Here is a 24,979-nt window from a genome sequence, read left to right as displayed (position 1 = left end):
TCTGCTAGGTACAGAGACGTGATATTTACACAATTTTTAAAAAAAATTTACAGGCTATATTTTTGCTACAAATTTCTTTTCGACAAAATACTTATTATTTGAGTTATTTGCGAAAAACTGTCTAAAAGCGTGGTTATTTTGTTGAAAAAATGAACATATCCACTGACAAGTAACTCGAAAATATTGACTTAGTGAAAAAAAATCTATAGAACAAAAGTTACTTAAAATTAGTCAGTTTATCCATTTCCGGACTTACTTTGGACGAATATTTTTTCGCCCACAAGAGAGGGTGAAAACCACCCCCGGGGTACATATCGGCACAATATCACTTTTTTTCTTTGACTTGTTAGCTATGTGTATTTCAAATTTTATGTCAATCCAAGCGGATCTTTAAAATTTAGAGGTTTTGCAATATTTTACCATTAAAGAACATACTAAGGCCCATTTAAATACGAAGGATTTAGCTACACCGACTCGGCGTCGGCTTTCTGACTCGGAAACCAGCGTTTCCTGTCAAAACCTGTCGGAACTTCCTTGTTTGTTATTTTGGTAACAATGACAGTAGTTAACTTTCTCCGTTAACTTGACTGGTTTGCTGCCAAATTCTTCATTTGGTAAACTGCGAAAGTACTTTTTCTACCTCTTTTTGACTTCTTAATACTTTAACTTAAATCACGTAAAATTTTACTAATATAATTTTTATTATGCTTGCAGGTTTGGCATTACTGTGATCTTAATGGAGGACAAGCGTCTTTCTTGTGTCCCAACGGCACAATATTTAGTCAAGTAGCACTAACATGTGACTGGTGGTACAACGTTAAGTGCTCTTCTACTGCTCAGCTGTATGTTCTCAACGAGAGGCTCTATAAATATATAATACCTTTGTCTCCTAAGTTTCCAGAGGATTATACTGGACCGTTAGTAGACAAGTAAGTAAATTGTTTTATTTTAAATATAAAGTATTAGCTACTTAAATATTACTCCGAGGTATAACATTGTTTATTTGAGCAGTATTCGTTTTTAAAAAGTAAAACCTGCAAAGAGAGGTTAGACAAGGAAATTCTGTCTCACACAAACTATTTACCTTAGCTCTAGAAAATATGTTTCAAACTTTGGAACGGGCAAATAAATGAGTGACGATAGACGACGAATACCTAAACCATCTGATATTTGCCGATGATGTTACGCTAATACCAAAAAACAGAGAAGAATTGTAGAAAATGCTATTAGACCTAAATACCAAATCAAAAGAAATATGTAGAATTAAAAATAAATCTTGCAAAAACTAAATATCTAACCAAGTAATCTCTAGATATAGTTGGGAATATAACTCTGGACAACAATAATAGGTATAGAAAAGGCTGAGTCGTATATATGTTATAGTCAAAGCCCGAATTTCAGGCACTCCTAGGTTTGACTAGGCAATCCTCAGGTCTGACTGACGGTCCCAGTCAAAGCCCGAAATAAATTACAATTTCTACCTTTGACTAGTCGCACCTAGGAGAGACTAAGTTGGTCAGGCAAAGGTCGAAATTTAATTTTATTAAATTCATCAATAGTCAAACCCCGATCAGCTATTAAAATGTCGTAATTTATTAGATTACGTTTAATAAAACGGCATTTTTTAATTTTATTGTTTATTATTTTTATATTGTAATTAAAATAAAAAAATTAGTGTTTATTCTCACATGTTGAGGCATTATGGCATTTAGAGTTGCACAATACGTTAGACCTTTTACGCTTACATAATTTTGAGGAGCATTTATTATTGCAGTAGCATTTTATAGAGCCTTGTCATCCAAATTTGGAATCTTTTGTACTAATTTCTCTTAGAGACAGCTTAACGTCTGGAACATCTTCGAAAATAAGAAACTTCTCTTTGCATTCTCTTATTTGATTTCTTGAAAAAAAGTGTGTTTATTGTTCAGTATTTCGTACCAACTATATATGCTATGTTTCGAGCATCTCCTTTGACTCTATCAAAGCTGGGGATAGGAATTTTTACAGTTTTTCTGATCGAAATTGGAGGAAATTTTTACGCTAATAAATAGTTATAAGTTACTTATACCATAACAATTGAAAAAATTATTTAACATTAAATATTTAAAAGTATTATTAAATTTTTTACACAGAATAAAAATATTTTGAGGTAGTAGATGCCACAGAATTGAGGTAATAGATTGCACATACGTGCATAATTTGAAATCAGGTGGTACATATTTTGTAGGCTGACAGCACACTGGTGCATACTATAAAGGTTTTGAAAGAAGAGTTACATGCATGCATTGTGTACAGACAGAACACATTAAAATAAATAAATGAAAGGCGATTGAAAGTCTTCATGCCCAGGCTAATACTATGAAACAATTAAGAGAAAAAAATGTCCTCCAATTTCGATCAAAAAAACTGTAACAATACATATCGCCAGTTTGATAAAGCCAAAGGAGATGCTCGAAATATTTTGAATAATAATAATATATAAGATAAAACAGTTGATGGTTTATATAGAGTTTGTACGAAATACAGAACAATAAACACACTTTTTTCAAGAAATCAAAGAAAATTTTCTTAATTTCGAAGATGTTCCAGACGTTAAGCTGTCTCTAAGAGAAATTAGTACAAAAGATTCTAAATTTTGAGGCCAAGGCTTTATAAAATGCTACTGCAATAAGTAGTGATCTTTAAAATTATGTAAGTGTAAAAGGTCTAACGTATTGTGCAACTCTAAATGCCATAATGCCTCAACATGTGAGAATAAACAGTAATTCTTTTATTTTAATTCCGACAGTATAAAAATAGTAAACGTTAAAAATTACGATTTATTAAACCTAATCTAACAAATTACGAAATTTTAATAGCTGATCGGGGTTTGACTAGTCAAACCCCGATTTCATAACAACATGCCTCAACATGTGAGTATAAACACTAATTTTTTTTTATTTTAATTCCGACAGTATAAAAATAGTAAACGTTAAAAATTACGATTTATTAAACCTAATCTAACAAATTACGAAACTTTAATAGCTGATCGGGGTTTGACTAGTCAAACCCCGATTTCATAAAATTAAATTTTAACCTTTGCCTGGTCAACTTAGTCTCTCCTAGGTTTGACTAGTCAAAGGCCGAAACTGTAAATTTATTTCGGGCTTTGACTAAGACCATCACTCAGACCTGAGGATTGCCTAGTCAAACCTAGGAGTGCCTAACATATATGTTATAGTCAAAGCCCGAATTTCAGGTACTCCTAGGTTTGACTAGGCAATCCTCAGGTCTGACTGACGGTCTTAGTCAAACCTAGGAGAGACTAAGTCGGTCAGGCAAAGGTCGAAATTTAATTTTATGAAATCAGGGTTTGACTAGTCAAACTCGGATCAGCTATTAAAATGTCGTAATTTGTTAGATTAGGTTTAATAATACGTTATTTTTTAATTTCAAAGTTTATTATTTTATATTGTCGTAATTAAAATAAAAAAATAGTAAAAAATAAATAATCATTTTCAATTTCGTTGCAACACGAAACTACAGCCGCATTATATTCTAGTTCAATCAGAGAGTGCAGGAAGCACCTCTACCGGTTTCGAAACTTATTAGTCTCTCATCAGGGGGCACAATAAAAAAAATAGTGTTTATTCTCACATGCTGAGGCATTATGGCACTTAGAGTTGCACAATACGTTTTGAAGAGCATTTCTTATTGCAGTAGCATTTTATAAAGCATTGTCCTCCAAATTTAGAATCTTTTGTACCTATTTCTCTTAGAGACAGCTTAACGTCTGAAATATCATCGAAATTAAGAAAATTCTCTTTGCATTCTCCTATTTGATTTCTTGAAAAAAGTGTGTATTGTTCCGTATTTCGTACCAACTCTATATAAACTGGCAATTGTTTTATCTTGTATGATACCCAAAATATTTCGAGCATCTCCTTTGGCTCTATCAAAGTTGGGGATAGGTACTGTTATAGTTTTTCCGATCGAAATTGGAGGAATTTTTTTTTCACTTAATTGTTTCATAGCATTAGCCTGGGCGTTGCATTACATGCATGCGTTGTGCACAGACAGAAAAGATTAAAATAAATAAAGGAAAGACCATTGAAGGTCTGCATGCCCAGGCTAATGCTACGAAATAATTAGTAAAAAAAATTCTTCCAATTTCGATCGGAAAAACTGTAACAATACCTATCCCCAGCTTTGATAGAGCAAATGAAGATGCTCGAAATATTTTGGGTATCATACAAGATAAAACAATAATTGACGGTTTATATAGAGTTGGTACGAAATACGGAACAATAAACACATTTTTTTTTCAAGAAATCAAATAAGAGAATGCAAAGAGAATTTCCTTAATTTCGAAGATGTTTCAGACATTATGCTGCCTCTAAGAGAAATGAGTACAAAAGATTCTGAATTTGGAAGACAAGGCTTTATAAAATGCTACAGCAATAAGAAATGCTCTTCAAAATTATGTAACTGTAAAAGGTCTAACGTATTATTGTGCAACTCTAAATGCCATAATGCCTGATGATTCAGTGAATTTGTACTCTACGAGCTCCCTAGTGGGAAAGTTTTGGGGTAGTTCTGATTTCTTTCATTATATATGGATTTTGGGCCGCTGAAACCGAATATGAGGTTTGCGGACAAACTTTCTTGCCGGAACATTGAAAAAATCGCGAGAAAATCGAAAAATTTCAGCTTTTTTCCGCTTTTTTGCTCAAATCTGGAAAACTATTAACTTTTAGTAAATGGTCTGTTAACAGAAATTAAAGTACTTAAAATTATCTACAAATATTACTATTTACTTTTTGAAGATATTCTTCTTTAGCGGCGAATCGATTGAGGGTAAAATTTTATTGATCCGCGCGCATGCGCATGCGCACACCGACAGTATGGTATTAGTTGTTATACGGGCTCTGATTGGGTGTTGAAATTTTGAAATGATCTGTCAATAATTGTTCAATGTGTAGGTTATCGGTAAACAAAAATATTGTGTAATATTAGTTTTTATTGATGTGTGGACAGAAATAAAATCAAGTTTATAATTATAGTGACTTTTGAAATAGTTTTGAAAAGCTGCAGGTACGTAATTCTAAATGTTTCAGTTGGAAATACCTAATAGTTTCAATACCTATCTATTTGGAAAATGTAAACAAAATAATGTAGTTACCTATTAGTAGGCAATGCTTTAATTTACATAATCTGATTACGAACAAACTTTCTACAAATCTTCATCTCATATATCGTTTTCTTATTCTATATTTTGTTGTATTTTATTTCGACAAAAATCAAACTAATAATTTTATTAAATTCATATAAATTTATGGTGTAAACGTTTAGTTTGTGTATATTCCCACATGACGTATACGAGAGTTTGGTGCAGTTTGAAAGGGCGTCAACTTTCGTACGGCGTGGTAGACGTGAAGTGGGTTCAAGCCCCAAGCAAGTTATTATTTTTCTATTTTTTTTTAGATTTTATGATTGTAAGTATATTATTATATAATTTTTGAAGATAATCTTTTTTTTTTGAAAGTGGTGGATAAGAAAGTTAGTTTGATTTTTAAATAAAATAAGTACAAATAACCTTTTAAGTATATTTACTTCGTTTAAATTAACTATTATATAATAGAAGAATATCTTCTTACGTGCGTACAAAGTACACACACATTCTTTTTTTTTTTCAGACGAACCGTTCGGTATAAAGTGCAAGTTGAAAATTGCCAATTTTTAACGGTTTCGGCAAAATTCACTTTTTACATTCCAAAACTATAGTTTTTATTAGAAGGCTGTCATTTGATGAATTTCTCCTAGTTTTCTGTACAAATCATAAATGTTAGTTCATAACATAAATATGGTATGTCTCTTCTTATAGCTTCCATGAATCCATTCCATCCTAAAATACCGAGAATGTCTTGCTTTTTCCTAAGAGCCACAGAAGATCAGGCACAGATGGAGTCACAGTTTCAGTTGGTGTGAACATTCCCTTCGGATCTTGATTTCTGATAAACCTTGAGGTTTTGTCCTTTCAAAATGTACTAGTTGAACAGCTCTCTGACTTCCATAAACCTCAGGCGCGAGTTTAGTTTTTAGCCGAGGAATGGATTGGTTAGGAGCTATTGTTGCATGTTTTGGTGCAATACAATAAATGCCACCCATGACGTAAAAAGTGTGGTACCTATCCCTCGATTGTATGTACGTTAACCCTTTCTGTCCCAACGCTGCATATATATGTTTTTGAAAAAGTGGGTCTTTATTCCCCTCTGCCGTATATATACGTTCAAGGTGTTATGGTCTCAATTTACCAAAGCCGAAAATATGCGTTGCTTATAAAATTTTAGACTCATTGGTGTCCCAATGCCATAGAAATATGTCCGATAATGTTAGATTATTGTTCCCAAAGCCTCAAAATGTTGGCACCTAAGACAGGTCATGCGGACCCATTGCCGTATATATTTGTTTACATATTTTAGATATATGCTATATTGTAGCACTGGTGGCAACGCTTATAGGTAGCTGCTAGAAGATGAAGCGTTTGTAGCCACAGGAAACACCAGAAAAAAAAAGAAGCGAATCCAGATACATGTGTGCAAGATGCGGAGTCGGCCTTTGAGTAGTTTCATGTTTTGAGGAGTACCACACAAAAGAAAACTTTTAATGTTAATTTACATTACATTATTTTTTTAAGTTAGTTACATTTTTTCAAGTTGGTTTTGCTCTCTGATGAGTACTTTTGAAAAGAAAACGTGTAAGTTGGTTAAAATAAATCATTAAAAACGTGTTTTGGTCATTTATTTGTTTATTTATATGCGACGTATACATAATGCAATGGGACACTAAGCATGAAAAAACCTTTGGGATTGAAGGTCCAACATGCAAATTAAGGCCTGGCATAGAAAGGGTTAAAATAAGCGTTTTCGTAGACCTTTTGTTGTAAAGCACGGCTGGTCAATTTTCTACGGATCGCCTGCGATTGCTAACACTTCCAGATAAGCAACGCGCTTGCTCAAAGTCTTTTAGCGGCAGTAAGACCCAGATAGTTGGTCTCACCATTCCTTGCAGTGTTGGCCGTTTTCTCTACAAAAAGTACGGCTCAAGAAAATAGGTTGATGTAGTTTCCTCTTTGGGCTTTTGTTCATCCTATACAGAAGCTGTTCGCTTGGAAGTGTCAGTCAAAATTGAACTGCCGTGCTTTACACACCAGGTGTACGATAACGCTGATTTGAACGTACATACAATCGACGAATACCACACTTTTCACGTCATATGTGGCTTTTCTTGTATTGCACCAAAGCATGAAGTAGCTCCTAAGCAATTCATTCCTCGGATAAAAAAGAAACCCGCACCTGAGGTTTATGCAAGTCAGGGGGCGGTTCAAATAATTCATTTTAAAAGAATAAAACCTAGAGGTTTATCAGAAATCAAGATAACAGATCTGAAAGAAATGTTCACACAACTGAAACTGTGATTCCATCTGTGCCTGATCTTCTGTGGCTCTAAGGGAAAAGCAGAGACATTCACAGCCTCTTAGGACGAAATGGACTCATGGAAGCTGTCACAAAAGACATACCATACCTATGAACTAACATTTAGTATTTGTACAGAAAACTAGAAAAAATTTATCAAATGACAGCATTCTAATAAAAAATAAAAATTTTTAAATGAAAAAAGTGGGTTTTGCCGAGACCGTTAAAAATTGGTAATTCTCAACTTGTACTTTAGACCAAACGATTCGTCTGAAAAAAAAGTAGATAGTGATATTTGTAGATAATTTTAAGCACTTTAATTTCTGTTAACATACCATTTACTAAAAGTTAATAGTTTTCGAGATTTGAGCATAAAAGCGGAAAAAAGCTGAAATTTTTCGCTTTTTTCGCGATTTTTTCAATGTTCCGACAAGAAATTTTATCCGCAAACCTCATATTTGGATTCAGCAGCCCAAAATCTATATATACTAAAAGAAATCAGAACTACCCCAAAACTTTCCTAGTCAAAACACAATTTTATTGAATCATGAACATGTGAGAATAAAATAACGTTTTTTTAAACCTAATCTAACAAATAACAAATAATAAAGATTAATAATAATAATAATCGTGGTTTGACTAGTCAAACCCCGATTTCATTAAATTAAATTTCGACCTTTTCCTGACCAACTTAGTCTCTCCTAGGTTTGACTAGTCAAATGCCAAAACTGTAATTTATTTGGGGCTCTGACTAAGACCGTCAGTCGGACCTGAGGATTGCCTAGTCAAACCTTGGAGTGCCTGAAATTCGGGCTTTGACTATAACATATATACTAAGGACAAAAAATAGAACTGTCAAAGCTTAATCTAAAGGCTGATTTAAATAGAAGATATTCCTTAGCACGGGCACCATTTTGGTCGATTACTTATTTAAATCAAACTTACCAAATACTCTAAAAGCAAAAACGTTCGATCAGTGCGTGTTAGTCCAAGTAATGAAGCTTAAAATAGGACAAAACCTCGCAATTTTTACAGAATAAATTGATTTGCTTGAAAATTTGAGAATAAGTAGTGGATAGTCCAAGAATCAAAATCTATATCATGCCGAAAGGCGCTTTTACCATCGGGGTGGTTGCCACCCATCTCGGGGGTGGAAATTTTTTATTATATTTTAATTGCAAAAGTTGATAAAAAAGTTCATTCTAAGCAAAAAACGTTCTACACATTTTTTTGATAAAATTGATAGTTTTCGACTTATTCGCTATCGAAAGTGTTGGTTTTATATCGAAAAAATTAATGTTTTTAATAAGTTTTCTGCTAATAACTCCAAAAGTTTTCGTTTTATCAAAACAACTTTACTGAACAAAAATGTACCTTTTGAAAAAATAAACAAAAGCGTTTTTTAAATTTTCTTTAAGACCAATAGTAATCGAACTATACTTTATTATATGTTGGCTCTTCTTCGTCAAATGCTAAATATTGTAGCTTCAAAGTCAAAAGACGGGAAAAATATGCATTTTTCGAGGACAACTTGTTTAAACTAATTTAAAGTACCTACTTAAAACGATCTATCTCTAGAAATAAAAAAGTCTCTGACTTAAAAATTAAGTGACTTATAATGAAAAGAATGTCAGTCCCCATTTTTTCAGCGAAAAAGTGATGGCAAGCAACCCCCTAATCACCACCCTAATTAAAATTAGTCATTAACCTTATTTGGTCTTTTTTATTTATTTATTATTAATAGGTTCTAGAAGTTTGTCCCCGGCTTAGAATAATTAGTTTTAAAAAAAAATGGAGTTAAAAGCGAATAACGAATTTTTGTAGTTTTGAAAAAAATGGCATTTTCTTCAAAATAGCAAGATTGGAATCAGAGATACGAAAAAATGTTTAAATATGAAATTGTAGCTAATTTAATTCCCAAGAAACTGGTTTGTAAAAAATTCTTCTATGGCAAAAATTGACAATTAAAACTTGTAATTACATGCAAAGACAACATTTACCAACCCTTTCAAAGTCACCTCTTTTTGCGACTGAGGATTTTAAAAAGATCTAATATTAACAGGCTTATAGATCTTATAAAAACCTACAAAACTGTTATTTACCAAACTTTCTAGAATAAATAATAAAAAAGTTACGGTTAAAAAATCAATATATTTTTTTGAAACAAAAAAAAAAAGAAGAAATCCAATAGGAAGCATAAAAATGTAAGTTAACCGTGTTTTTAGTCATTGGCCTTATTCATTCTTATTTACTTACGCATTATTAATAGATTCTAGAAGTCTGACTGGCTTAGAATGATTAGTTTTTAAAAAACTGGAGTTAAAAACGAATAACGAATTTTTGTAGTTTTAGTAAAAAATGCAATTTTCTTCAGAATAGAAAGATTAGCATCAGGGATACCAAAAAAAAATGTTTCAATATAAAATTGTAGGTTATTTAATTCCCAAGGACTTGATTTAAAAAAAAATTTTCTACGGCAAAAATTTAGTGAATCGTAAATGAGTACCTATATCGAAAAACATTGATTTTTTCTATACAAAACTAACACTTTCGATAGCGAATAAATCGAAAATTATTAATTTTATCAAAAAAATGTATAGAACATTTTTTGCTTAGAATGAATGGTTGTATCAACTTTTGCGGTCAAAATATAATAAAAAATGTCCACCCCCGAGATGGAGTGGCAACCAGCCCCATAGTAAAAGCGCCTTTCGGAATCATATAGATTTTGATCCTTGGACTATCCACTACTTATTCTCAAATTTTCAATCAAATCGATCCATTCTGTAAAAATTGCGAGGTAAAAAGCTTCGGTTCCTGGCCTATGTTGCCAGTTCTGACATACGGAACTAAAACTTGGGCTTTTAACAACTACGTAATCCACAAACTTCAAGTGATTCAGAGGGCTATGAAACGGAGAATGCTCAACATTAAGCTCAGTGATCGCAAGTCCAATAAATAGATCATAAGACGATCAAAAGTAACAGATCCAGATCCAGATTAAGAAAATTGCCATGTTAAAATTGAACTGAGCAGGACACATAGGAAGAATGGAAGACAACCGTTGGACAAAGCGAATTCTCGAATGGCAACCAAGGGAAAGCAAAAGAAGTAGAGGCAGACCTCAAACAAGATGGACTGATAACATCAAGCGAATGGCTGACCACGAATGGATCCAAAAAATAGTAAACAGATATGAATAGACACACCTAAGGGAGGCTTGCATCCGACGATGGATGGATTAGCTGTTGATGATGATGATTCGTTTTTACGATAGCTAACCTTGCCAATCACCCTCCATATTTTATCCGAGCTTGGGACCGGCTGTTGTCACCCTCTGGAGAAATAAAAATATTGAAAAAAAAAATAAAAAACGGAATTTACAAAACTGTCATCAGGTTAATGACATACGCTGCCGCAACACGACCTGACAGAAAGAGGACAAAAATATCTAATGCTAATTAGAAACAGTTGACATGAAAGCCCTTACAAAAATAGATGGTAAGATGCTATGGGACAGAGCTAAAATTATATAGGGTGAGGCAGATAACTGGCCTATTAGAAATATCTCGAGAACTAAAGGCAACAGAATCATGAAAATTGGAATAAAGGGGTTTTGAAGGATGATCTATTTAATGAAAATATTTTCATCTCTTTGCAACTTCCGGTTATACCGGAACTTCGTTTTGTTAATAGGACACCCTGTATACTTTTACATTTTTGGATTCTCCTCGATGTCGTCTTTCTTAAAGTATAAGGTTTTGTAATATTATACAGGGTATTTTAAGAGATATTTACGTTTTTTTATTAATTTCGTAGCAACATTCACACATTGTAGAATTGTAATAGTTTGACATTAAAAACTCTGCTTATATTCAAGTGATTTTTAGTATAGTCTGTTATTGTTAAGAATCATTAGTATAGCTTATTTTGAAATTTTAGTATACAGGGTTAGTCGAAACTCAGAATGAATATTTTACGAGTTTTCTTAAATGGAACACCCTGTGTTTTAGTATTGTAATGAAATTATATTTTATGGTACTTTTTTATTTTATAAGTATTCCCTATACCTAACTGCTTTAATTTGTGAGTTATTGGTGATTCAAACTAAACATTAATTACAACAAAAAATAAGTAAAATTTTGTTAGGTTGGCCGTGAAAATATTCAATCACAAATATTTTTTTAGAAATAAATACATATTAATCCAGACTGATCCTTGACACATGTGTCAGACCATGGAGTTTAGGGTGTCTACATTGTAAAAATTACGTTAACCTTATCCTCCATGCTATGGCATGCTGGACGAGCCATACAGTCTGTAGTCAACACCCCGAAGTATGAGCGGGAACACAAAGCGTACCAATACTCATACGCTTATGAAACGCACCTGGCGGATCATAAGGGCCTTCACATTTTACTCTTCTTCAACTTGTCTTGAGTGAAATGTCTTAAATTTTTTTCTATCAGCCTCTCTTGGCTAACTCTTGTTTTTTTCCGACCCCGAATGGCGATTAGGTTTCCGAAGACAGACGGGTCACTATATTTCTTTCTACTACAGATTCTTCCCATATACACATTTTCCCTCCCCATCTTACCCAACAAAATATGGAGAAAACCAGATGCAAAAAATCCGTAAGTTAAGGTGGAAGCTATCGTGCTAAAAACTGAATGGTCGCACGTCACGCGGCCGCTAACGATGCTCTTGGGACACCGGGCGAAATCCCATTGAAAATTAGCCTTGTTTCTGTACGCGGGGCTCTACAGGAATCGACAACGATCCCCAGCTACTCGTGGGAATAAATATGAATACTCACCAACATGCAAGGCAAGCACGGTGTTTAAATGCCACAAACCCGACCAGTGTAAACCAACCCTATTCAAAGTGCGTCAAAAATATAAACCTCAACATCGCCACATATAATGCTCGGTCGCTCTCTACCGAAGAAAGGTTCGAAGAAATGGAGGAAGAACTTTCAAAAGTGAATTGGGATATTGTGGGTATCAGCGAAGTTAGAAAAAAAGGAGAGAATCTTATCTCACTCCCATCAGGCCATCTGTGGTACTACAAAGGAGAAGAGGAATCGACAGTCGGAGGAGTCGGCTTCTTTGTTCACAAAAGAATTGCGAACAGAATTGTGTCAATAAACCAAATATCAACAAGGGTGGTCTACGTAAACATCAAAATGAGCACCAGATATATCCTAAAGTTCATTCAAGTATACGCACCTACTACAGGCCATTCAGATGAAGAAGTCCAAATATTCTACGACCAAATATCCTGTGCAATTAAGGAAAATCCTGGCCACTTCTTAATAATAGGCGGTGATTTCAACGCCAAAATAGGTACCAAGGAAGACCCCTCTGAAATAATATTGGGAAATTTTGGAAGCGAAGGCAGAAATGATAGAGGCAAACAACTGTTAACTTTTCTTTTGGAAAACAATCTCTATCAAATGAACAGCTTCTTTAAAAAGAAAAAACATAGAAGATGGTCCTGGGAAAGTCCAGATGGAAAAACAAGGAACGAAATCGACTATTTCTTAACAAATTAAAAAGAATTATTTAAAGACGTAAATGTGTTAAACCAGTTCAGCACAAGCAGTGATCACAGGTTAGTAAGAGCTAAAATAACGATATCGATCGAAAAGGAAAGACTCAAAATGATAAATAAGAAACACCCAAAGAAATGGGTAAAACCAACTAATATTCAGGAGTTCGAAAAATATATTAATGATACATTGAAAGATACAACAACAACAGACATTAATATACTGAACAAGCAAATAATCACCACAATACAACAGGCTCAAACTAAATACTGTCCAACAAACCAAAAAGATGAAAAACTAAGTCAACCTACTAAAACCCTTATAGAACTAAGACGACAGATGAAAGGAGATACAAGTTCCAGCAAAGAAGCGCTAAATCAAATAAATAAGACTATCACAAAGTCAATAAGAAAAGACATAAGAAACTACAATGTAGAAAAAACAAAACAAGCAATAGAGCAAAATAAGGACATGAAAGTTTTGAAGAACGTAAGCGTACAAAAAGGAAAAATAGAAATCAACAAACTAAGAAACAGAACTGGAAAAGAAACTACAAACAGAGATGAAATATTAACAATAGTCGAAGAGTTCTACACAGAGTTATACAAATCAAGAAAAAAAGATGACAATGCGCAACCTCCAATTACAGTAAAAACTGGGGTATTAAATCAAGGATCGGATTTAATGCCCGATATAACAAAATCAGAAATCAAAGAGGCTCTGAAGAAAATGAAAAATAATCGAACCCCAGGTGAAGATGGAATAGTATCAGAAGCACTAAAAATTGGAGGAAATATACTACTTGAAAAAATTAAACAACTTTTCAATATCTGCCTTCACAACGCCAATATCCCAACAGACTGGAACAACGCTACTATGATTCTATTACACAAAGCAGGAGACAAAGCCAATTTAGAGAATTACAGACCGATTAGCCTCCTCAGCCATTTATATAAGTTATTTACGCGAATAATAGTTAAGAGAATGGAAAGAAAGTTAGAGATTTATCAACCAAGAGAACAGGGAGGATTCCGAAAAAATTACGGAACAAATGACCATCTACAAAGTATAAAAACCCTGATAGAGAAAGTAGTGGAATACAATAAACCCCTAGTTCTAGTTTTTATCGATTTTCATAAAGCCTTTGACACAGTTGAACTTAGCAAAATATTACAGGCGCTTAAAGAATGCAGGCTAGATTATAGGTATACAAAATTATTACACAAAATATACTTACAGGCAACAACCACTGTCAAATTATATACTAACAGTAATCGCATAAAAATAGAACGGGGGGTTAGACAAGGAGACCCAATGTCACCTAAACTTTTTAATACGGTCTTAGAACATGCTTTCAAGAGTTTGGATTGGATGACAAAGGGAATAAAAATAGATGGAGAATACCTAAACAACTTACGTTTCGCCGATGATATAGTCATAGTAGCTGAGGATCTAGGTATGGCAAGAGAGATGGTACAAGAACTCGTTGTAGCTACAGAAAATGTAGGTTTAAATATAAACATCTCAAAAACAAAAATAATGACAAATTTGGTACCCAACCAGAACATCAGTATTGGTGGGAAGGAAATAGAACTCGTAGATAGATGTAAATACCTGGGACATGAAATTACGATTGGCAGGGATAACCAGACTCATGAGCTGAAGAGAAGAATCGGTCTTGGGTGGGCAGCATTTGGAAAACTGAGAGAAACTTTTAAAAGTGAGTTACCCACATGTCTAAAGAGAAAGGTATTCGATCAGTGTGTCCTCCCAGTCTTGACGTACGGATCAGAAACACTTACCTTAACTAAAGCCTCGGCTACCAAACTAAGAGTCACGCAGAGAAGAATGGAGCGGTCAATGTTAGGAATAACTCTGCGAGACAAAATCAGAAACGAAGAAATCAGGAGAAGAACAAAGGTGACTGACGTCATCGAGAGGATAGCCAGGTTGAAGTGGAGATGGGCAGGACACGTAGCCAGAATGACAGATGGGCGATGGACGAAGAGGTTATTGGAATGGAGGCCAAGAGAAGACAAGAGAAGCGTCGATCGACCGCCTACAAGATGGACTGACGACTTGAGAAAGGTAAATAAAAACTGGATGAGGGCGGCGCAGGATAGATGGGGTTGGAAACGAGGGGAGGAGGCCTATGTTCAGCAGTGGACTTTTGAGGCTGGATGATGATCCTTGAAATTACCAATAATGGTTTAGCTATCAAAACACCTACGTAGTTAAGATTATTGGTGCGATTAAGAATTGAGCACAAATTAAAGCAGTTAGGTATAGGGAATGCTTAAGAAATAAAAAAGTATCATAAAATATAATTTCATTAAATTTCTAAAATACAGGGTGTTCCATTTAAGAAAACTCAGAAAATACTCATTCCGAGTTTCGACCAATCCTGTATACTAAAATTAAAAATTTAGCTATACTAATGATTCCTAACAATAGTAGACTATATTAAAAATCATTTGAACGTAAGTAGAGTTTTAGATATCAAACTACTACAATTCCACAGGGTGTGAATATTGCTACGAAATTAATAAAAAAACGTAATTATCTTTTAAAATACCCTGTATAACATTACAAAACCTCATATTTTAAGAAAGAAGATATCGAAGAGAATCCAAATATGTAAAAATATAAAGGGTGTCCCATTTAAAAAAGCGAAGTTATAAGCAACTTCCGGTATAACCGGAAGTAGCAAATAGGTGAAAATATTTTCATTAAACAGATGACTCTTCAAAACCCCTTAATTCAAATTTTGATGATTCTCTTGCCTTTAGTTCTCAAGATATTTCTAATAGTCCCTTTATTTGCCTTACCCTGTATATATATATATATATATATATATATATATATATATACAAGATTCAAAATTTATTGACAACGTTTACAAAAAATTTTAATTATAGCAAGACAGTTTGTTGTACAGAGTGAGTTTTATGTATGGAAACCCTCAATCATCTCGGAAACGGCTTGCAAGATTTTTATAGATTTTGGTCTGTAAGGGTTCCCTAATGTGGCCAATATTATAGTGGTAATTACATTGTTGTCAGATCTTCCGTTTTTCTGAAAATCTAATGAACTTTCTTATTTCAACTAGAACACCCTGTATATTTTTTGCGTTTTGAAGTTCTTATGAAATACTGATTATTGTTCATGTTATATTCCCTATATCTAAATGCCATAAGTTCTGAGTTAGTGCTACATTTATTAAAAATAAATTTAAACCAATTATAAACATTAAGTTTTTTGGCTCAGATAGATATTATTTTAGGGTTATTGGATCATTGGGAACAAAAAAGGTCTTTTGTAATTTTTCTCTAAAATTAATCGTTTTCGTAATTAATCATAATAAAAACATAAGTAAAAAATATAATTTTTGAAATTATGGAAGTATCAAAATTTAAGCTCAAACCTTTTTCTATCAGTTCCCGATAAGAATTTTTGGTACAATTTATTCTAAAACATTGTTTTTCTAATTGATAATAAAACGCATATTAGAGGACGGACGATCTGGCTACATTAACAACTAACAATGTTTTAAAATGAAACAAACCCAAATTACTTATCGGTAGCTGAAAACATAAGATTTGAACTTAAATTTAGGTACTTCGTAGTTTCAAAAATAATATTTTTTATTTGTGTTTTTGAACCTTGAAAATCGGAATTTTCCGTTTTTTGGGTTTGAAATTGTTTATAACTCGAAAACGATTAACTTTAGAGAAAAAATACAAAAGAGATTTTTCGATTACAGTGATCCAAAGAACCAAAAATAATATCTATCCGTGCCGAAAAAAATTTATTTTTAGAATTTCTTTAAATTTTTTTAAAGAAATGTAGCAATAACTCAGAAATTATGGAATTTAAGTATAGGGAATATAACACGAAAAATGATCAATATTTCATAAGGACTTCAAATCGCAAAAAATATACAGTGTTACATTTGAAATAAGAAATTTCATTAGATTTCCAGAAAAACGGAAGATCTGACAACAATGTTATTACCGCTATAATATCTATTGGCCGCATTAGAGAACCCTTACCCATCAAAATCTATAAAAATAATGAAAGCAGTTTTTGAGATAATTGAGGATTTCCATACATAAAACTCACTCTGTATAAATATAAGATATATTAGATAATATGTCACGTGTTTGTTACACTCAAACTCCCAATTCTGACAATGTCCGAAATTTTTACTCACTTTGCGATGTGGACAACGTAAATTACCCACGTCACGGAGTAAGCAGTTTATTCGGACATTGGCCGAAGCGAAATACCCAGTACGCGTTGTGGGTAAACGAAAGTACTCAATTGCCGAAATAAACACGTTCACCGGAGATTGAGCAAAACCATAATACCTATAACCCGACGGTGAGTAATCCATTTTACCCACTTCGAGTTGTGGGTATTTGTAATTTGCGCAAACGACGAAAAGCCTCCAAACACAACTATACCCTACACTAACTAATTACATAATGGCAAGTAAAATAAAATCAAATTTTGCTTGATATTTCATTTATTTATATTTCTTTTGCTCAATAGGTCATGTAGGCCCTGGGCGTGAAATACACAATTACATTTTTTTGAAGTTATACTTCTTTAGGCGCGATTGACGGTGAAATTTTAACATTCCCGGCGCATGCGCACAACGACAGTATGGTTTTAGTCGCTAAATCTTTTAAATTATGTAGCGCAACTAAGGTGTGCGTGAAAAGAATATATTAGTGTTTTAAGTAAATATATTTATTATAATTTTTGTGTCTTTGGGAGTACGGTAATAAATATTATTGAAAATATTTATTCAATTATCTATGTGTCACCGCGATTGTCATTATTATGACCGAGAAATAATCGTACCTAAGGGTAACTTCGGTAGCTCGTCGATAGAGCATTCGCCTAGAGATCGGAAGGTCCCACGTTCGAATCCCGGACAATGCATATTTTTTTTAGTATTCTTTTAGTTTTTTCTAATATTAATTTAATATTTAACTACAATACAAAAAAACTGTTTAAAGTAGATATATTGATTTTGTTGGAATCATAATATAGAAGTAAGTATAACTTCTTACGTGCGTACAAAGTACACACACATTCTTTTTTTACTATATACAATATACCTACAATAATAATTTGTCTATTAAAAATATATTATACAGGGTGTCCCAAAAGTAGTGGAACGGTCGAATATTTCGCGAACTAAACATCGGATCGAAAAACTGAAAAATAGGTGTTTAATCATTTTCAAAAATCTATCCAATGACACCAAACACCAACCCCCACTACACCCCCTGGAGGTGGGGTGGGGGGTAACTTTAAAATCTCAAATGGAAACCCCCAGTTTTTCTTGCAGATTTTAATTTGTTACATAAAAGTAAGCAACTTTTATTCAAGACATTTTTTCGAACTGTAGATAGATGGCGCTATAATTGGGAAAAACGATTAATCCTGATACCATAGGTAAATTATAGAAATGGTCTAATATCTCACGAAATACACTTCCAAATGAGAAACTAAAAAACAGATTTTTAATCTTTTTCGAAAACCTATCGAATAACACCAAACATGACCCTCCAACTCACCCCCTGAATGTGGGGTGGGGGGTAACTTTAAAATCTTAAATAGCAACCTCCACTTTTTATTACAGATTCGGATCCGTCATGAAAAACTAAGTAACATTTATTCGAAACATTTTTTAGAATTGTTAATAGATGGCGCCTTAATTGGAAAAATTCGATTTATTAGCGCCACCTATCAGAAATTTTAAAAAATGTTTGGAATAAATATTGCTTAATTTTTTATGACGAATCCGAAACTGCAATAAAAAGTGGGGGTTGCTATTTAAGATTTTAAAGTTACCCCCACCCCACATCCAGGGGGTGGGTTGGATGGTCATGTTTGGTGTTATTCGATAGGTTTTCAGAAAAGATTAAAAATCTGTGTTTTGGTTTCTCATTTGGAAGTGTATTTCGTGAGATATTAGACCGTTTCTATAATTTACCTATGGTATCAGGATAAATCGTTTTTCCCAATTATAGCGCCATCTATCCACAGTTCGAAAAAACGTCTTGAATAAAAGTTGCCTACTTTTACGCAACGAACCCAAATTTGCAAGAAAAACTGGGGGTTTCCATTTAAGATTTTAAAGTTACCCCCCACCCCACCTCCAGGGGGTGTAGTGGGGATTGGTGTTTGGTGTCATTGGATAGATTTTTGAAAATGATTGAACACGTGTTTTTCAGTTTTTCGATCCGATGTTTAGTTCGCGAAATATTCGACCGTTCCACTACTTTTGGGACACTCTATATAAATATATACATATAGCTCTTATTTTAAAGTTCATGGCATATTCGTGTGTTACAATTTCTCTTGCGCTCTTCTTACCACTTCTCTCCATTCTCTTGTGTCTAATACCTTGTTTTTCCAGTTATCTATTTTTAATTCACGTAAATCTGCTTGGACGCTGTCAAACCATATTTTACGGGGTCTTCCTTTCCTTTTTTCCCGACTGGTTTCCTGTTCAATATCATCCTGTTCAATATCAAGCTTTGCACATGTCCCAGCCATCTTATTCTATGCGCCTTTATTATTGCGGTGATTTTTGGTTCTGTATACAAGCTCTTTCAACTCTTTATTTGTCCTTCTTTTGGGAGAAATTGATGGGAGAATTTTCCTCTCCCATCTTTCTAATCTTTCTTCATCTGCTTTTTTAAAACCCATAATTCAGCTCCATATACAACCGTAGCTCTAATCACTGTCTTGTAAATTCTTTCTTTTGTTTTCCTTAAAACAAACTTAGACTTCATTAAGGATCTCAGCATGCCGTATTTCTGGTTGCCTTTTGTAATTCTGGATTATATTTCTTTATGTCCATTTTCCTTTACTTTCACACCATGGTAGATAAACTCTTCCACTCTGTCTAAACTGTATATGTAATCTTTCTCCCCTTGTATTTTTATAAACTCTTCATTTTCTTGCTGTGTATCCCCCATTATCATGTACTTAGTTTTCTTTTCATTTATCTTTAGGCCAAACCTATTGGCCTTTTTTCTATCTTTTTCACAATTCTTTTCAATTATTTCTTTGATTTTGCTAATATTGTTAGATCATCCGCGAAAGCTATACATTGATGTCCATTTTTAAATATGGTTTCTTCCATTTTTTTGCTGCTATTCCTCATTATTACTTCAAGAACAAGGTTGAATAACGTGGTTGACATCGGGTCACCTTGCCTGAGTCCTTGCTTTATTTCGAAGTCCTCTGAGACGTCTTTCCACACTACTTCACTTTTCGTTTTTGTCAACGTCATTTCAATCAAGCTAATCAATTTTTTGGGAATTTTTAATTCTTTCAGAGCACGATACATTTCTTTTCTATTTATACGATCATATGCCTGCTTGAAATCTATGAACAGTGCATACAGGGTAGCTTTGTACTTATAGCAATTTGCTTGTAATTATTTTAGCGTGAAAATCTGGTCTATTACTGAACGGTTAGATCGAAAGCCTGCCTGATACTCCCCCATAGTATCCTTCATGAATCCGTTCAGTCTTCCACGTATGCATTGTGCACATTTCATATACTTTAATTAAAAAAAACTAAACAGTAAAACAACAAATATCTTATTATTGAAAATAGAAAAAAAAATTATTAAACGTTGTCATACATTATACGTCTTTTATATGAGCCTTTTTCATACATGGTCATACACATGGTCACACATGGTTTCATACGTGGTTGCCATCCACCGCTCTCAATGGGAAGACTTAAATTTCACCTAGCAACCCACGTGCCCGTGGGAGTCATATAGTGCCCCAGGGGCTTAACCTTAGGGATTATATCCATCCTTTGGATTTCATAATTGATTTAAGTATATACACAAGACATTTAGTCAACATTTAAAAGTTTTTAACCTTTGTATTTTTGGGTGGCTAAGCATGTCAAGCCTGTAACCAGGCGCGGATCTAGAAATTCATAATAGGGGGGGGCAGACTTACCGCAGATATTATATTATCCAGATTTAGCCATACGACTCACGATTGATCTCTGGTGGGACCATTTTCGTGTTCCATTTTCATATCAAGCCGTAGGTGGCTTACTACGTCGGAGTATCTTCCAAAAAATGTCTTACATATCTGAATTTTAAGAGTAGTACAGCTTTATTATTCCAGATTTAGCGATACTGCCCACACTCCCTCAAAGGGGAAAATTCATTCATCCCAAATATACAATGCTGATTCACAGTGCATATACAATTCTAAAGGCTGTTGTTTTAAAATTCGAGTTTGCACACCACGTAACTTTCTTGGAATATTAGCTTTGCCATCGTAACATTGCCCACGAAGATTTGAAATATCTATCCCTAAGTCTCTGAGTTTACATATTATAACGCTTGACATTGTCTCTCCAGTTAAATCCTGCACCACTACTAATCTTAAAAAAATCTTCTTTTAAACAGTACTTTTCTTTGTCTACCTATCGCACACATAGTGTTAATTGTTCATTGGAGCTGATGTCAGTTGTTTCATCTACCAAAATAGAAAAATATTTGCTTCGCTTAACCGCTTAAACAATTTTTTTTCTCAATAACAGTGCCACAGCAGTCTATGAGCTCATTATTTTTGAGATGGTGTTCCAGAATATGATCACCTGCATCAACTCTGTATTTAAGAAGTTCCCTGAAGTTCCCTTCGTTTGAATTATTGATTAGTTCAGACGGTTCCATTTCCAAATCAATAAAACCATCATTTATGTGCCCTCTTAAAGGAATATTTTGTCGGCCGCACAAAAACATTGCTTTTACAATCGCAACAAGTTTCATTCGATTTTCGTTTACTGTTTTTGCAACTTCATTATTCAGTTGAAAGAGAATGTTTTCTGTCATACTTTGAGATACTTTTTTAAAGTTGTTACATTTTAATTGAGCCGTTTCGTGACAGTTATTATCAGAATGGCTCCTTATTATTTTACAAGCTTTCTTGAGTTTCCGAAGTGACTTGGTATTTAACTACGTTTTGTAACGCGATTTTGCTTTGACCCCCCTCTTTAGGTCCGAATAAAACACACACACGGCATTAAGCACCTTCATCTTTCTTGCTGTAAGATAGCAACGGGAATTTGTTTAACCACATAAGCTGGAATTGTCCTGAGTATCCCGATTCTAATGTCTTTGAAAAGCTGTATTCACTGGAATCCAAGGATCAGTTAGGTCACGATATTTTAACTCGTCACTGCACTTTTCGTTACCCACAAAGCAACCGATATCGTTATAATTAGGGACTGCCGAACCTGTATCACACGTAATTAATTCTGGTGAAAATATATTTACATCAGTACTGCAGTGTTCATATGTCAGACCATGGAGTTTAGGGTGTCTACATTGTAAAAATTACGTGAACCTTATCCTCCATGCTGTGGCATGCTGGACGAGCCATACAGTCTGTAGTCAACACCCCGAAGTATGAGCGGGAACACAAAGCGTACCAATACTCATACGCTTATGAAACGCACCTGGCGGATCATAAGGGCCTTCACATTTTACTCTTCTTCAACTTGTCTTGAGTGAAATGTCTTTAATCTTTTCTATCAGCCTCTCTTGGCTAACTCTTGTTTTTTTCCGACCCCGAATGGCGATTAGGTTTCCGAAGGCAGACGGGTCACTATATTTCTTTCTACTGCAGATTCTTCCCATATACACCTTTTTCCCTCCCCATCTTACCCAACAAAATATGGAGAAAACCAGATGCAAAAAATCCGTAAGTTAAGGTGGAAGCTATCGTGCTAAAAACTGAATGGTCGCACGTCACGCGGCCGCTAACGATGCTCTTGGGACACCGGGCAAAATCCCATTGAAAATTAGCCTTGTTCCTGTACGCGGGGCTCTACAGGAATCGACAACGATCCCCAGCTACTCGTGGGAATAAATATGAATACTCACCAACATGCAAGGCAAGCACGGTGTTTAAATGCCACAAACCCGACCAGTGTAAACCAACCCTATTCAAAGTGCGTCAAAAATATAAACCTCAACATCGCCACATATAATGCTCGGTCGCTATCTACCGAAGAAAGGTTCGAAGAAATGGAGGAAGAACTTTCAAAAGTGAATTGGGATATTGTGGGTATCAGCGAAGTTAGAAAAAAAGGAGAGAATCTTATCTCACTCCCATCAGGCCATCTATGGTACTACAAAGGAGAAGAGGAATCGACAGTCGGAGGAGTCGGCTTCTTTGTTCACAAAAGAATTGCGAACAGAATTGTGTCAATAAACCAAATATCAACAAGGGTGGTCTACTTAAACATCAAAATGAGCACCAGATATATCCTAAAGTTCATTCAAGTATACGCACCTACTACAGGCCATTCAGATGAAGAAATCCAAATATTCTACGACCAAATATCCTGTGCAATCAAGGAAAATCCTGGCCACTTCTTAATAATAGGCGGTGATTTCAACGCCAAAATAGGTACAAAGGAAAACCCCTCTGAAATAATATTGGGAAATTTTGGAAGCGAAGGCAGAAATGATAGAGGCAAACAACTGTTAACTTTTCGTTTGGAAAACAATCTCTATCAAATGAACAGCTTCTTTAAAAATAAAAAACACAGAAGATGGACCTGGGAAAGTCCAGATGGAAAAACAAGGAACGAAATCGACTATTTCTTAACAAATAAAAAAGAATTATTTAAAGACGTAAATGTGTTAAACCAGTTCAGCACAAGCAGTGATCACAGGTTAGTAAGAGCTAAAATAACGATATCGATCGAAAAGGAAAGACTCAAAATGATAAATAAGAATCACCCTAAGAAATGGGTAAAACCAACTAATATTCAGGAGTTCGAAAAATATATTAATGATACATTGAAAGATACAACAACAACAGACATTAATATACTGAACAAGCAAATAATCACCACAATACAACAGGCTCAAACTAAATACTGTCCAACAAACCAAAAAGATGAAAAACTAAGTCAACCTACTAAAACCCTTATAGAACTAAGACGACAGATGAAAGGAGATACAAGTTCCAGCAAAGAAGCGCTAAATCAAATAAATAAGACTATCACAAAGTCAATAAGAAAAGACATAAGAAACTACAATGTAGAAAAAACAAAACAAGCAATAGAGCAAAATAAGAACATGAAAGTTTTGAAGAACGTAAGCGTACAAAAAGGAAAAATAGAAATCAACAAACTAAGAAACAGAACTGGAAAAGAAACTACAAACAGAGATGAAATATTAACAATAGTCGAAGAGTTCTACACAGAGTTATACAAATCAAGAAAAAAAGATGACAATGCGCAACCTCCAATTACAGTAAAAACTGGGGTATTAAATCAAGGATCGGATTTAATGCCCGATATAACAAAATCAGAAATCAAAGAGGCTCTGAAGAAAATGGTTAGTATCAGAAGCACTAAAAATTGGAGGAAATATACTACTTGAAAAAATTAAACAACTTTTCAATATCTGCCTTCACAACGCCAATATTCCAACAGACTGGAACAACGCTACTATGATTCTATTACACAAAGCAGGAGACAAAGCCAATTTAGAGAATTACAGACCGATTAGCCTCCTCAGCCATTTATATAAGTTATTTACGCGAATAATAGTTAAGAGAATGGAAAGAAAGTTAGAGACTTATCAACCAAGAGAACAGGCAGGATTCCGAAAAAATTACGGAACAAATGACCATCTACAAAGTATAAAAACCCTGATAGAGAAAGTAGTGGAATACAATAAACCCCTAGTTCTAGTTTTTATCGATTTTCATAAAGCCTTTGACACAGTTGAACTTAGCAAAATATTAAAGGCGCTTAAAGAATGCAGGCTAGATTATAGGTATACAAAATTATTACACAAAATATACTTACAGGCAACAACCACTGTCAAATTACATACTAACAGTAATCGCATAAAAATAGAACGGGGGGTTAGACAAGGAGACCCAATGTCACC

At 34.1% G+C, this 24,979-nt stretch overlaps 1 protein-coding gene across 1 annotated transcript in view; it reads left to right on the top strand.

The window, feature by feature from the left end:
* The window catches only part of LOC114331257 (titin), a 534,780-nt gene that overhangs the window by 498,046 nt on the left and 11,755 nt on the right, over positions 1-24,979 (top strand). Inside the window, exon 3 of the mRNA XM_050658285.1 lies at positions 715-929. Within this exon, the coding sequence (XP_050514242.1) occupies positions 715-929 (215 nt within the window). The remainder of the gene's footprint in view (positions 1-714; positions 930-24,979) is intronic.

Source organism: Diabrotica virgifera, chromosome 8 (assembly GCF_917563875.1).
Source record: "Diabrotica virgifera virgifera chromosome 8, PGI_DIABVI_V3a".
NCBI lineage: Eukaryota > Metazoa > Arthropoda > Insecta > Coleoptera > Chrysomelidae > Diabrotica > Diabrotica virgifera.
Note: the sequence above shows the minus strand (reverse complement) of the source record. Positions and strands in the feature narration are given on the sequence as shown.